Source organism: Solanum stenotomum, chromosome 7, assembly GCF_019186545.1.
Source record: "Solanum stenotomum isolate F172 chromosome 7, ASM1918654v1, whole genome shotgun sequence".
In the NCBI taxonomy this organism is placed as follows: domain Eukaryota; kingdom Viridiplantae; phylum Streptophyta; class Magnoliopsida; order Solanales; family Solanaceae; genus Solanum; species Solanum stenotomum.
Genome location: NC_064288.1, coordinates 52,432,200 through 52,447,649, shown reverse-complemented (window position 1 = coordinate 52,447,649; position 15,450 = coordinate 52,432,200). Strand labels below are relative to the sequence as shown.

At 34.1% G+C, this 15,450-nt stretch overlaps 2 protein-coding genes across 2 annotated transcripts; both read right to left on the bottom strand.

The window, feature by feature from the left end:
- Positions 1-3,724: 3,724 nt before the first annotated feature.
- Positions 3,725-5,596, bottom strand: LOC125870023 (protein FAR-RED IMPAIRED RESPONSE 1-like). Its single transcript, XM_049550392.1, has one exon. The coding sequence runs from the start codon at positions 5,594-5,596 to the stop codon at positions 3,725-3,727; it is 1,872 nt and encodes a 623-aa protein (XP_049406349.1).
- Positions 5,597-8,261: 2,665 nt separating this feature from the next.
- LOC125870182 (UDP-glycosyltransferase 86A1-like) lies at positions 8,262-12,605 on the bottom strand. Its single transcript, XM_049550534.1, has 2 exons — positions 12,011-12,605; positions 8,262-9,604 (listed from the first exon to the last, which is right to left on the bottom strand). The coding sequence occupies exons 1-2, from the start codon at positions 12,543-12,545 to the stop codon at positions 8,640-8,642; spliced, it is 1,500 nt and encodes a 499-aa protein (XP_049406491.1). The 5' UTR covers positions 12,546-12,605; the 3' UTR covers positions 8,262-8,639.
- Positions 12,606-15,450: the final 2,845 nt, after the last annotated feature.

Sequence of the window (15,450 nt, the reverse complement as noted above, 5' to 3'; positions counted from 1 at the left end):
CACATAACATTTTATTTTCTTACATCATAATAAACTTGATTAACAATTCATTTATCATATATTAAAAAAGGAAGGGTGAAATAAAATTCAACTCATCAAATCAACAGTTTTCAAGGAGTGGTAAGTATACTCAAGTAGTTTTAATTAGATGAAGAGAAAGATCTCAGTCACACATTATTGTTCCTTCTCTTTTATTTTCGATAAACAAATTTTTGGGGGCCAAACACATCACTTTTGGCTCCAATCTTTTCTCTATAAATTGAGACTCCCGGTAAATGTATTCCTCACACCAGAACCATTTCAAAATATAAATTTATACTTGAAAAAAGATCAGTTTTGAGAACTACACAACTCCTTATAACAAAAGAAGGGCAATGTCATTCCCAACCTCTCCGGAGGTTGTGGAAAGGTTATATTACATAAAACGGGAGTCATACCAGAAAATGGAGGAGGAAATAGCAGAGTTCCTAAAGCGGCTGATCGAATGGAAGGGTAAGAGGTGGGTCGAAATGATGCTTTTAATGGATGAACCACCCCTCACCCAAACTTTTGAGATATACGAGAAGGTGGTTGCTAAATCACCAAATGGTTTTGTTGTTGGCGCCGACGGAGTTTCTGAAATTACTCCACGAGCAAGAGAGGGAACTTCACTTAATGGTTTGTCCGAGGAAAAGAGGGCCTGCCAAAGGAGCCTGGAGTTGTAGGTTTCTTGGCACAACATAAGGACGCTGGATGAGGTCCTTTTTGCTGTATTTTATTTTAGTTTTTTTTTGTTGTTGTTATGTTTACTCCCATTGCATAATGCATGGGGTTAGTATGTAAATTATTTTGTTTTCTATCTATGATTATGAAAATAACCATTATCTACTTCTACTGTTAGGTGTGTTTGCTAAATTTACTAATAAAATTTAACATAGTTTCATGTGAAAGTAAATAATGACGAACCAAAATGCCATTAAAAAACTAAGCTACAAAACGAATAAAAAAAGACGTAATAAAATCATAAGCACTGCTAGCCACCATAAAACAATGTAATTTCTTCATTAGCACTACAACCGTAACAATGACTGGACTTTTCCATAAATAAACAATTCAAAACCCATGATACACTTAACATTTGACGAAGACGATCTCGATAATACATTGTTAATCTTCTTTGATGTTCGGTCCGTCAATATCTTAAGGGGAACATCGTGCAGAGAAAGTTTCTTGTAAAGCCACTGTTCACTTCCTATTTGGTTAAATAACTTGCAACTGGAAAAAAATACATAGGTTATCAAACATGAATGTAAACAACTGATTTAGATTAAAAATTTACATAACTCAATCTTAAATTTAATAAATCGTTGAATGAGTTGGAAGCAACCCTTTCTACAATTTCACCAAGCAGACCATTATCAAAGGATTCAATAGAAGAATGTAGCCTCTTCATTTCATTAATTTCAGGATGATTTCCGTGTTATAAGATGTTACAATGCATAGTACTGATGTTTGACAAAATTAACTTTTATAAAGGCCACAAAATAATATACTCAAGAAAAATTTAAAAAAAAACTTATATTTTAACTTGACTGTTTTGTCCAAGACTTCAAAATATTAAGTGTTATCACTATCAAAGTATTAGAGGATAGCCAACCTGTTGGGCCTGTCATGATACCACAAATAGGCCCAACAATTAGACTGCCCAAGAATATTGAATGAATTGATTTGGAACTGGGTTGAGTAGAGTTTAAATGATTGAGTTCCGTAAATGATTTCCGTCTGCTTTTATGGAGGATTATGTGTATTACTTTCTCAATTTGATCTTAATAATAAAACTTTCAAATATACTTATCCCTAATGATTTAAAAATATTTTAAAATAATGTACGATTACAAATTACATGAATAATCTATGCCTTTATACCACCGCCTCGACCACCTCTACCAGCCCTTCGACCTACACCCCGTCTCTCACGACCCCTCCGACCTTGACTAGTCTCACCCACTTGATCTGCATGATAATATATTCTATTCCACCTTCCACCACCTCTCCTACATCTATTAGTCGGAGGCCTTCCACGTGTTCAAACTTCCCTTGGGTTCCTAATGAATATTACATCTTCTTCTGAGTCTGGATCACCAACGCTAGGGACTGCCATTTCGTCATTCCAATTACAATATGCATTGAAACGTCCTTTCAAAACATTTTTAAAATCCACATATTTAGCGTTGTTGTCCAACACAACATCACAATTCCTATCAAACCATTTCTTCAAGGAATTGTACTTCTTGTACTCGTCTGTCATTGATGGATAGCCTCATTGAAAGAATTTACCTATGTGTGGTCGAATTACGTCCCTTCTCCGCTGGCGTAGAATATATCTGTCATGGAACATTTTAATTCTACAATGAGACATAGTCTTTAAAATATGGCAGCAAACAACACCTTCACTTTGGAAATTCTTGCAATTGCAATCCAGATATTGATTCTAAGGCCAATATTTCACAATGTAAACAAATCGATTTCCATGAAAATCATTAGATATGGAATAATCTGTTACACTGTACTTCTCAACTCCCTCCACGACGTTGAAATCATGGTGTCTTTCAATTTCACAGTGGTACAACCGCTTCAAATGCTCTGCTGCAAAGGCATCGTAAATAGGTCGAGTATAATGGGTTTGAAGCTGCAAATCCCAATCAAAACCACTACAAGGTGCTGCATGTTTTTTTCGTGAGTCAGCTTCTGCTTGAAATTCCTTCTCATATTTAAATCGCAAGGCTAACTCATACTGCTCAACGAACTGCTTTAGAGAGCTTCGACCGGATATATAACCATAAAAAAATGCATGCATTGACTTACTTCTTTGGGTGGACATCATGCCAGCCCAAAAATAGTGTTTCAGGAAGATAGGGATCCATTTTTCCTTCTCTAAGTATAGATTATGAAACCATAGTCTATGCTGAAGCTCGTATTTTTGAATAAAGCCAGCCCATTTTTTCTCAAATTCGTTAATAGTGATGCTGTTATAGATTATTGATTTAAATTCGGACTTGGCAATCTTAAAGTCCCACACACCCTTAAGGTTTGCAGGCAGCTTTGTCATAATGTGCCAAATACAATACTTATGAATGGTGTCTGGAAGTACCTCTGCAATTGCTGCNATGAATAATCTATGCCTTTATACCACCGCCTCGACCACCTCTACCAGCCCTTCGACCTACACCCCGTCTCCCGCGACCCCTCCGACCTTGACTAGTCTCACCCACTTGATCTGCATGATAATATATTCTATTCCACCTTCCACCACCTCTCCTACATCTATTAGTCGGAGGCCTTCCACGTGTTCGAACTTCCCTTGGGTTCCTAATGAATATTACATCTTCTTCTGAGTCTGGATCACCAACGTTAGGGACTGCCATTTCGTCATTCCAATTACAATATGCATTGAAACGTCCTTTCAAAACATTTTTAAAATCCGCATATTTAGCGTTGTTGTCCAACACAACATCACAATTCCTATCAAACCATTTCTTCAAGGAATTGTACTTCTTGTACTCGTCCGTCATTGATGGATAGCCTCCTTGAAAGAATTTACCTATGTGTGGTCGAATTACGTTCCTTCTCCGCCGACGTAGAATATATCTGTCATGGAACATTTTAATTCTACAATGAGACATAGTCTACAACAAACAACACCTTCACTTTGGAAATTCTTGCAATTGCAATCCAGATATTGATTCTAAGGCCAATATTCCACAATGTAAACAAATCGATTTCCATGAAAATCATTAGATATGGAATAATCTGTTACACTGTACTTCTCAACTCCCTCCACGACATTGAAATCATGGTGTCTTTTAATTTCACAGTGGTACAACCGCTTCAAATGCTCTGCTGCAAAGGCATCGTAAATAGGTCGAGTATAATGGGTTTGAAGCTGCAAATCCCAATCAAAACCACTACAAGGTGCTGCATGCTTTTTTCGTGAGTCAGCTTCTGCTTGAAGTTCCTTCTCATATTTAAATCGCAAGGCTAACTCATACTGCTCAACGAACTGCTTTAGAGAGCTTTGACCAGATATATAACCATAAAAAAATGCATGCATTGACTCACTTCTTTGGGTGGACATCATGCCAGCCCAAAAATAGTGTTTCAGGAAGATAGGGATCCATTTTTCCTTCTCCAAGTATAGATTATGAAACCATAGTCTATGCTGAAGCTCGTACTTTTGAATAAAGCCAGCCCATTTTTTCTCAAATTCGTTGATAGTGATGCTGTTATAAATTATTGATTTAAATTCGGACTTAGCAATCTTAAAGTCCCACACACCCTTAAGGTTTGCAGGCAGCTTTGTCATAATGTGCCAAATACAATACCTATGAATGGTGTCTGGAAGTACCTCTGCAATTGCTGCCTTGATACTCTTACATTGATCAGTGAGGATAGTCGTTGGAGGTTCATTGCCCATTGCTACCAGCCAAGTAGAGAAAACGTAAGTCTTAATATCCTCACTTATGAGCAAAGCGCAGCCCAAAAGAATAGACTGTTTGTGTTGATTAACACCAACAAAAGATGCAAACGACATGCGCCATTGATTCACCAAGTACGTTGAATCAAAACAAACAACATCACTAAACTCCCGATACGCATACTTGTAATGTGTGTGAACCCACACTACGTTGCGAAGTCTACCAATATTATCTGTGTCAATTACATAAAAAAATTCATCGTCCTTCATCTGTGTTGAAGCGAAGAATTTTTGTATTGCCGCAGCATCGCATGACAATGTCCTCATCCTGCGTTGTTGAAGAATGTAGTTTCGACAGCCTTTAGGTGTGCATCCCATTCTATTTGGACCACCTGCTTGTACTTTCAAAAGTCTAATGCTTTTGGCAGGTCTAATTCTTGCGATGTCATGGGCTTCAAGGTTTCGTTTTAATGCCTTACTTATTTTCCTATGGCAACCAAAAAAACGTGCCAAATATGGTTGCAACTCATGGTTGTGCTCCGTCGTAACTGTTGTTACGCGACAAGAACCATCAGGCAGCACAACACAATTAACTTTGCATTTGCAATCAACCCTTTTACTATAATTCTTAGCAGTTGGTTTTCTACTCTTATCACAAGCGAATGAGACATACCTAGCGTATTCACTACCTCTCTTTTTTGAAGTCTTTTTAAGAACTTCAAATCCATTTAAACGACTATGTTCTTTATAAAAAGCAAAAAGAGATTCTACACTACAATAGACCATATCTACAAGAGGGCCTTCCATATATTGTTGGTCTGAAAAATTATCATCATTAGCTGAATTTGTCTGTTCATCACATTCTTCTTCAGCTTCATATTCTTCTCCGTCACTAACACTTATTGATTCCTCTCCGTCACTAACACTTATTGATTCCTCTTGCTCCGGTTGATTCATTTCTTCAAAGAGCTTGTTAATAACATCTTCATCATCACTATGCAAATAATGTTCTGGCCCATCGTATGCATCATCAGAATCTTCATGATGTTCATCATTTTGGGACAACAAACTATCATCATCATCTAACCCCAAAACATTATTCAATACATTGTTTAATTGGCTATTCTGACTAGTCGATTCCATATTGTTAAAATTATATAAATCCAACAACAAAATAAATTCTTGATCAACAAATTAAAATAAAAACGAATGAGAGTGAATAGTGAAGTTGAAAGAGATAAAAAGAGTAAAGTAAGAGAGAGTAAAGTTGAAGGAGATAAAAAGAGAAAAGTAAGAGAGAGAGTAAATAATAATTAAAATGTCAAAGGTGGTTTTCCTTTTTAGAGGGAAATACAAATGGTTCTGGAGCTAAAGGGACATTTTCGTCATTTACCCGTGTCTTGACAATGCGTGCCAAAATTCTGTCTTTCCAATTAGCAATGCTCCTAATCCTCAAACACCGAAAAGACAAAAGGGGCTCCAAAACCAATCAAAAGAGTCACATTTCTTAGCCCCAATTTCAATTAGGGGTGTGCAAAAATCAAACCGATCAATAAATCAAACCAAAAAAAAATGTTATTGGGTCATTGTTATTGGGGTATTGGGTTAACGGGTTTTTAATGGTTTTATAAGAAAAATAATTGGGTTATCGGTTTGGTATTGGTTTTTAGTATTGGGTTATTAGGTAAATCGATAACCCATTAAGACGATAGTAAGTTACTACTATACTTTTCATAAATATTAAATATTAATCATTTAATATAACTAGACACTATATCAATATTCTACACTACGGTCTACACACTTCACACGTCATAGTACTTCTACTTCACAACAGAAATTCCAAACTATGTTTTGGTTGTAACATGTTATTGTAGCCTTCATACTATATCTACTCTTATTGATGGAATTTCTCATTATATTTCTTGTTTCACTGTATCAAAGCATTTACAGCTAATTTGCCTGTCTCACTGTATCGTGCCAAATTTTTAGAAAAGTGAGAAATCATATATTTATTTTATGAGCATTTTTTTATTGGTTAAACCGAACACCAAATCGTTAATAACCGAAAACTGATAAAGAATATCTTATTGGTTTAGCTTATTTAAAAATTGAAAATCGATAAACCGAACTGAGAGAACATTGTTGAAGGCTCACTGAGTGCTTCTAGGTTAAAGGGAAGCACTAGACTCACTCCACGGGAACTCGCTTTTCGTGCACACCCCTAATTTCAATAACTCAAAGTACTAGTCCTCAAACAATGAAAAGATTGTATAAACTCAAAAAAGGTGTCAAAAGAATATCTTTACGAGTATGGAAACCAGTGGGTTTACAATTTTTTCCTTTGTAGTAATTTCTTGGACCCTTTTTGGCTGTGAGAATGTCAAGAGAGGCTGTACTCTTCTTTCTGAAAGCCTTCCCTATCCCCACTAACAAACCCAATGCCATTTTTCTCCAATTTTCAACCTCAAGAGTGACACAGATGAAGAATCGGTGTGTTTTTCTGGGGTTTTAGCCTCTTCCAAAGGGTTTATTCTCTCTTAGCCAATTTCGACTACATCAAAAGAAAATTATATATCCCATATGCTTTTTCATTTGTCACTTGTACCCTTCTTTAGTTTTTACATATGTGACAACTCAAGCTCAAGGATGAGGATTATTGAGGGTCGATAAAAAATACTTAATTTATTTACCTCATAAAGGTAAGGGTAAAATTATATATATTTTGAAGGCCTTTGATTATTATGTCTCATTGTGAAATTTGAAAAATTAAAAAGTTTTATTTTTAAAGTGAAATAACAATATTTGAAAACTAGAGTTGTGTTTGTGTTTTTCATTTTTTACTAGAGTAGCAATTTGGAAGGAAAAAAAAACAAATGTATCAGTAGCTCTATTTCCAATAATTCATTGACATGTCATTTTGGGATACTTTAAGGATGAAACAAACCTTTAACCATATACTAAAAAAGAGCAGTTAAAATATGTTGAGGTCTATTATAAAAAAATAGCAATTTTCACATATAGCAAACATAAATATCATATTTGTATGTTATAGCTATAATTTGTATAATTGCGCGCCATAACAAATATAAATATGTATATTTCGCTATACATATACAAAAGAAAGCAGTTGTATATAATTTGTTTCTGTTTCGGTATACATATACAAAAGATTAATTGTATAATCTGTGTTTGTATAAAGCGAGAAAGAGAGAAAGGCAAAAGAGAACTGGGCAAGGGAATATTTGTATTGTATAATTATAAGTGTATAGGACGAAGATATATGTATTTGCATGTGTATATACAATTTTCTCTCACTTTATACAAACAGAAACACAATTTATACATTTTTGTTTGAATAAGCGAGAGAGGCGAGGGAGATCTGGGAGAGTGGCGAGCGAGATCTGGGAGAGGGGAGAGAGAAAAACGAAAATATATGTATATATACAATTTTCTCTCGATTTATACAAACACAAACACATTTTATATATTTGCGTTTGTATAAAAGCGAGAGAGGCAAGGGAGAGAACGAGAGTGAAGAGCGAGATTCACCAAGAGAGAGGCGAAATAGCAACAATTTGCTATGAGGTACAATTAAATCAAACTATGTTTATAACATTTAATTGGAATTAATAGTTTGCTATTATATACGATTTTCCCTAAAAAAAATTGTAAACCCATTAAACAGATAGAGCAATTGTTTGCAACTACTAATAATTATACATTTCTCCTATGAATAACCTCATAACATTTTCAAAATATAGAAGTAGAAGGACCTTTTTTCATATCATCTCAAAATTTCAAAATTAACTAAACTACAGTATTTATTGAACAAACAATTTTTACATTCAAGGACTTGATTTATCTAAGCAAAAATTAAATTCAAAGATAAAAACACAACATTGCCAAAAGAGAGAACCATACCTACACCTAACAAAGGCCAACTAAAATTCAAAAATAGCCACTTTTCAATCTTTGTAACTAAAAAATAGCCAATAGCCTAGAGTTCCAAAATGTACAAGGAAAACGTCACGATAATATCCTGAAGTTTCACTTGTCGAATTTGAAACTCTAGAACAATGACTAACTTTCTAAAAACAAGGTCGAAAAGTGGCTAGGTAGTGCTATTTCTACAACTTAGGCCTTTTAGCCTATATGCTTACAATTAACACTAGATTTCAAATGTTCAATGGACCAGCCCACCATTTTGGTGTAATGGACTAACATGCCCATTCAAAAGCCCGGCCCGTTTCCTTGCATTGACCTTTATGTTTTCCATGAATTGATGAAAATTCTTCTCAGATGATCCATCTTGTCCTAATGCATTCTCTAATGTCTTCCTCACTTCCTTCACTGCTTTTCTCAACTCTTGAGTACTATTCCCACACATAAAATGGCTAACCTTTTCAGCTACTTCCTCGTGTGTAACGAGTTCTTTGTCACACAGGTTAATTCCGATCTTCCAATCATTTACAACTAGTTTTCGGTTAGTGAATTGATCAGTCAGCAAGGGAAAACAAATCAACGGTATACCACACCATATGCTTTCCAATGTCGAGTTCCATCCACAGTGAGTCAGGAATCCACCAGTCGCAGGGTGTGATATCACTTCAATCTGTCTACACCATGGCACGATCAACCCTCGATCTTTTATACTTTCCTCGAACCCCACAGGCAGGAAATCCGTCTCATCCGAGCTTACGATATCAGGCCTTAGGACCCAAATGAAGTTCACCCCACTAAGTTGAAGCCCATGGGCTATCTCCAATAGGTCTTCTTTACTAGTGTGAGCATAGCTCCCAAATGAGACATACAAGACTGAGGAATTGGGCTTGTTGTTGAGCCATTGAGAGCAATCAGACTCGGACCATAGACTAATACTGAATGGGGCCTTAGTGAAATTCCCGGATGGGAAAATGGGACCAATAGCATATGTGGGCTGGTTTTTGTTTAGGGCTGAGAGGGTATCAAATTCAAGTTCTTGGACTGTGTTACAAATGATGATATCAGCCTTTTTAATATCTGTAAAGGCCTTGTAGATTACCCTATGCACCACAGTCCAAATATCAGTTGCTTGGAGATAAGACATCAAGTCTCTTGGTTCAATAGCTTTAACTCCTGGTATGTAGTCTATAGTGTCCTTTCGATTATCTGAAAAATAAGAATATAATTTAATCAAATTATCTACTACTATTAAGAAAGAGTAATATCTAGAAAGAAAGAACGGATTTCACAGATAGTAGCACAAGAAAAAGACTTGCTTTTGATGCCACCATGTGCCTACCAACAATGGGATGAGTGGCAGGTTCTTGTCACTCTTTTGATGTGATGCCATTGTGGTGACACAAGAACCATCGAACAGGGACAACTTTCATCTCATCACAGACATGTGAAAGACTAGTGCATCCAAGTACAACACTAGAAATGTGATAGGACTAGTTAGTTATTTATATGGTCTTAGACTCACAATAATCTTACTATATGTTTAAGAGGAAGGAGCCTACCAGCATCAAGATGCAACTAACGAGCTGACCAGGAACATGTTCCAATTGCTCTAGAACCACTAAAGAAGGGCAACTTTCATCTTAACGTTGGCGTTTGGAAGACTAGTGCATACAAGCACAGCGCAATGAATATCATAGGATTCATTAGTCATTACCATAGTGTTAGACCCCACAACAATTTTTTACATATAATGGGTTGTTGTCTGTTGAGGTACTTGTAGCACATATTGAGACAAAGAGTCCTCTACTCATAAGCTGAAAAGTCACTTCACTAACATAAAATAATTTCAAGTAGACTCACCAATCCCACTTAGGACCAATAATGAGTTAGTAAAGGAATCAATGCTAGATTCTCAATATAAGACTGATTAGCATAGCTACCTTTTAAAAAAATTCAATTAAAACTTTATGCTCCAACCCTATAGTCCAGTTTTTAAAATATTACATGTACAAACTTATTCATAAACCTTTTTTTCTAATATGATGCAGATGTGACAACCAAGTGGGGGTCAAGGCAATGTTAGATAGTCAAAGAAGGCAGCTATTCAAATAGTAAAATGAATATCTTTAGTCCACCAAATATGCACAGGCTAGGTTTTTTTCTTTTCGATAGACCCTCACCTCAAGAAAAAGAAATCAGAAGTGCAGAAGCCATAGCACAAAAAAAAGAGAAAAACATGACAACGTATAACAACATACTGTGTAATCCACCACACAAGAACCTACTATAGTAAATACTACTATTACTTATATGAAAGAAGAAGTTAGACAATACACAACTATCTACTAACCTTCTATCTTAATCAATATAAACACATATTATACATTAGTTACATACTGTATACTGGTTAGAACTTATAAAAAGATGGTAATTATGATTATTTTTTATTATAGGTTTTGTAGAGTTGTTGTGCAGTGTAACATCATTCCTTATTTTTAATTCTAAAGATATCTCCAACTCCAAGTGTGAACACCTATTTTATTATAATGTCCACATGCAATAACAGACAAAAGATCAAATTAAAGACACCACTAGACCAATTTGACTAATTTCTCTCTGAAAATGTGAAAACTCTTGTTACATACAAAAACTTTTTTTTGTAGGCATCTCTCAACCATCAACCATTAATGTTTTCAAACAAACAAAACAAAAACATGTTTTGTTTTAATTAAGATACAAACTATTTTTAGAAAATAAGTTGTTTGTTCTGAAAATCAAATTCTAGTAGCTAGTAGTAAAGTGGTATCTCAACTAACCACCATTATCACCACCAAACTTTCATTGGATCCCACAACCTAAAACAGGACAAAAACAAAAAGGAAGGAGACACCCACTGGCCTACCCAACATTTTACACCAGTTATGTTGGTACATGGTCACAATCCAATTTACTAGTGTTGGTTGTGATCAAGTGAATTCAGAATCATAAGGTTTCAGATTCAAATTCCAATGAAGGCAAGAATATCAAACATTTTTTCATATATGTCCAAGCTAGTGAACAGAGTTTCCAATATGTGTTGCTAAGGAGGCAAAATATATCCTATAGAATTAGTCGAGATGTATACTAACCGAACAACATGATTATGCATTATATTTTTTTAAAAAGACTATTAGTTGGCTTTGAGACTTCACTTTCTGATTGATATTTATTCTACGGGGCGTTGGTCACATATTATATTTTTCAAATACATACATTTATATTATAATCCTTGTGAATCCATATCAAGTGGCACTTTTTTCTAAAAGGTGGTATGGATCGCCAAGAGATATACTAAATCCATGTAAACTCTGAATTATCATTTCATTATTGAGACAAAAGTAGTCGAAATTAAGTGTCACATAAATTGAGACAGAAAAAACAGTTATCAACTTCTATAATAAAAAAAAGCATCTTGCATTCACAGAGGTCAGGTAAAAGCTGAAAGGAAGTAATGTGACATAGACAACCTAGCATAATAATGCAAATATTAACAACTATTTTCTTAACTCAAACTCGTGACCTACCGATAACACCACGAAGATAACTGGGAGAAAATGAAAAGGGGGCACGAACCTTGAGAAGCAAAATGTCCATTTTTCTTGAGCAATTCCATATGATAATACAGATTAAAAACCAGAGCAGGTTCCGTCCAAAACGAAACATAAACCAAATTATACTTGTCGGCAATCATCGCCGGCCATACATAAAAAGTATCAGCGATCAAACACGTCACCGGCGGATCCGATTTCACCAAATCCCCAACCAATTCATCAAAATGCGCCGAAAAAACGTGCAACAAACCCTCAACAAATTGGTCATGATTCAATGACCTATCAAACCCTAAAGGAAACCCATCATTCACAGTCGCATAACGAATATCAAGCCCAGATTCACGAGCTCTAGCAAACAGATCATCTTTGTTTTTTATTTGAGAATTTTCTCTAGATTGTGAATTGGAAATCTTAGAATGGATATAATGAGTGTTTACAAAAGTGATTGTGAAACCATGTGAAGCTAATTTTATAGCTAAATACACAAAAGGAGTAATGTGACCTTGATATGGATATGGAATCATAATAGCATGAGGTTTTTGGTGATGATTCGCCATTGTTGATGATGATGAAGATGATAGAATTTTTTTTTTTATTATTTTTTTTTTGGATTTTTTCTGTAAGGAAGAATGGGTATTTGGAGAAGATGATTGACGAATTTGCGAGTTTCAAGTGGACATTTATTTGTGCTCCATAAATGAAGGGAAAAGGAGGGGAAATGAATTAAAGGAGGGGAAAATGGGAAATTACAAGGATAGGGAATGAGATTTTGTAAAATTCTAATTTGAGTAATCAAACTAGAATAATTTATTTTAATATAGGGAAGGGCTAAATGGACCATAGTTTTTAAGTCAATAGATATTGACTACTCAAATGTCCTCTTTTTAACTTTTTATCAAGAATTATTATTGATTTTTCCTCATATTTTAAATGTGATGATATCCTTTTTTTTCTATTGTAATTATTATTCTTGTTAAAAGGTGAGATTTTTGAATTTAAAATATTAAATTTATCTAATACAAAAAAAATGTATGGATCGTGGTGCTTAAAAGGGTTAGTTGAGCAGGAGTATAGAGTACATAGAGTTCAAGTTCAGTGACACAACGCACGTGATCGATGTAGAAGTAAAGATTGATATGATATTCAAGTAGTCTTCAAAAGAGAGTTTTTAGTATCTTGGGTTTACAATCCAAAGAAATGAAGGGATTGATGATGATGTTCCATATCCTATTGGAGCATGAAGGATGAAATGGAAATTCGCAGATGGTGTTTGTGTGATAAGAATGTGTCATCAGAACTTATGTTGTCACGGGCCTAGATGCAAGTGTATGCACACATTTTGTCTCGTCAGTGTCGAGTTTATTTTGATATACACTTGGTGATAGTTTAGTTAGGAAATTAAACTCACACACTTTTAGATATTCAACTTGCAAAAGCATGATACTTCATATGTGTTTTTCATCATTCATTCAACATAATAATAATTAATCCATTTGTTCCAATTTACGTGGCATCTTTCGGATTTCGAGATTCAAACAAGTTTATCTTTGATCATAAATTTTTTTTATGTCTTTTAAATATTTTGAATTGTCAATTATTATGACTTATAATACTTTTTACGTAATTTACAACTATATAATTTCATTTCCAAAAAAAAAAACTACATAAGCAAATCCCCAATCAAATTTAAATTGTTTAACTCTCGAAAAAATAAAAAATGTCACATGAATTAGCGAAACTGAGAGAGTGTGTATATATATATATATATAGCTTCAAAGAATTCTCACACCTCATGAGAGGTTGAGTTAGAATCAATCTCCATTTTCCTTGGACATAATTTCATCTATTTAATATTTCTTTTTATCTTCTAACATATCACAAATAATTCATATATAAACCATTAAGGAAAAACATATACAAATAGGTTTCCCATGTTAGCATTTTAAATTTTCTAATACCCTATTTGAAATTCTACAAGAAATTTAAAGGTTATTGCACTTTAGATTCAGTGTGTTGATAATAAAGTTGCTGCATTTTATCATTAAAATAACATAATATTATATAATAAAATACATTATAAAGCAATACTTTAGAATTGGCATCTCAGAATATGCATATGTAAAGCATTAATGAAAAAGTGATCAAAACAACTTTTTTGAAGTGACCCAAGAAAAGAAAGCTAAGGATGAAATTGGTGGCTCAGAGGAAGTGGACCATATGAGGTTTGGTAATATGGGGACATATGTTCTACATTATGATATTAAAATTAAGGAAAAATAGAGAATTCTAAAAAATAATTAGGCGGAATGGTCTAGAGACTCTCGTACTTACTTTGGTTTATCATCTCGATTCTTCTATTTATTTGGAGTTTTATTCAATTCTTAAACCCTTCTGATCGTTGACGAGCTTATGGGCATTTACATAAATTAAGAGGAAAAGAGTATTATTAAGCAATATAAAATAGTTGAAATACTAACAAGTTGAAGGATGAAAATCTTTTTTCTTATTTTCTTTTCCTAAAAAATATTTTTTCTTAACCTTTCCCTATGGGCTTCATCAGAGTATCAGTAATGTTGAGACTTGGACTGTGTGACAATGATAGTAGGAGTATGGGTTATTTTTTTTATAAATCAATGTTTCCAACTTGCATATTTTAAGACCACCCATGTTTCTTGTTTATAGACCATATTGAATATTTTTTATGTCTTTGATATCGTTTAATTTGATATAACATTTAATTTGTGGTCTAAACCCACTTATTATTATCTCTATCATAGAGGTGAACTGTCGAAAGACAATTTAGACGAAGTTAGCAAGATGTAACGGTAGCTAGGTTAGGATACTAGCGTTAGTCATTAAAAAAAAACTATCCAAAAAGAAGATCAGATATATAGGTGAATCATAGTACAAGCAAACTATTAGGCGAACGAGGTCGAAGGGATCTTATGCAAAACCTTCATCGACAACCTCTCATTTATTCGACTACTCATGAAGTTTGTTGTGTTTAGGTATATAAGAAGTCTTATCCCGAAAAAGAGTGAAAAGCAATGCTCATCTTAAAATACATTTTTGACATTTTTCTGGCTATATAATATTTCATTTATGGTTTATGAAAATTTTTAAAGCTAAGGTATTTTCAACTATATGATATACAAACACAATATTATATTTATTTGAAATAAAATTAAATAAGAAAAGTATATCACATAGAGACCGAATGAATTGTACTTTTTAAGTTCCAAGACATCATGGAACCAACTGCCTCTGTGGCATAATATTCTCTTATATATGATCATCTCCATTGAGCATATTCCATGAATAAAAGGATTATTGAGGCAGGTCTAGAATGGTTCCGTTGATTCAATTGAACTCATTAATGATATATATATATATATATAATAATTGAGTTCACACTTTACAGTTCAATATTAATCCAAGTATACAACTTAAATAAAAGTTACT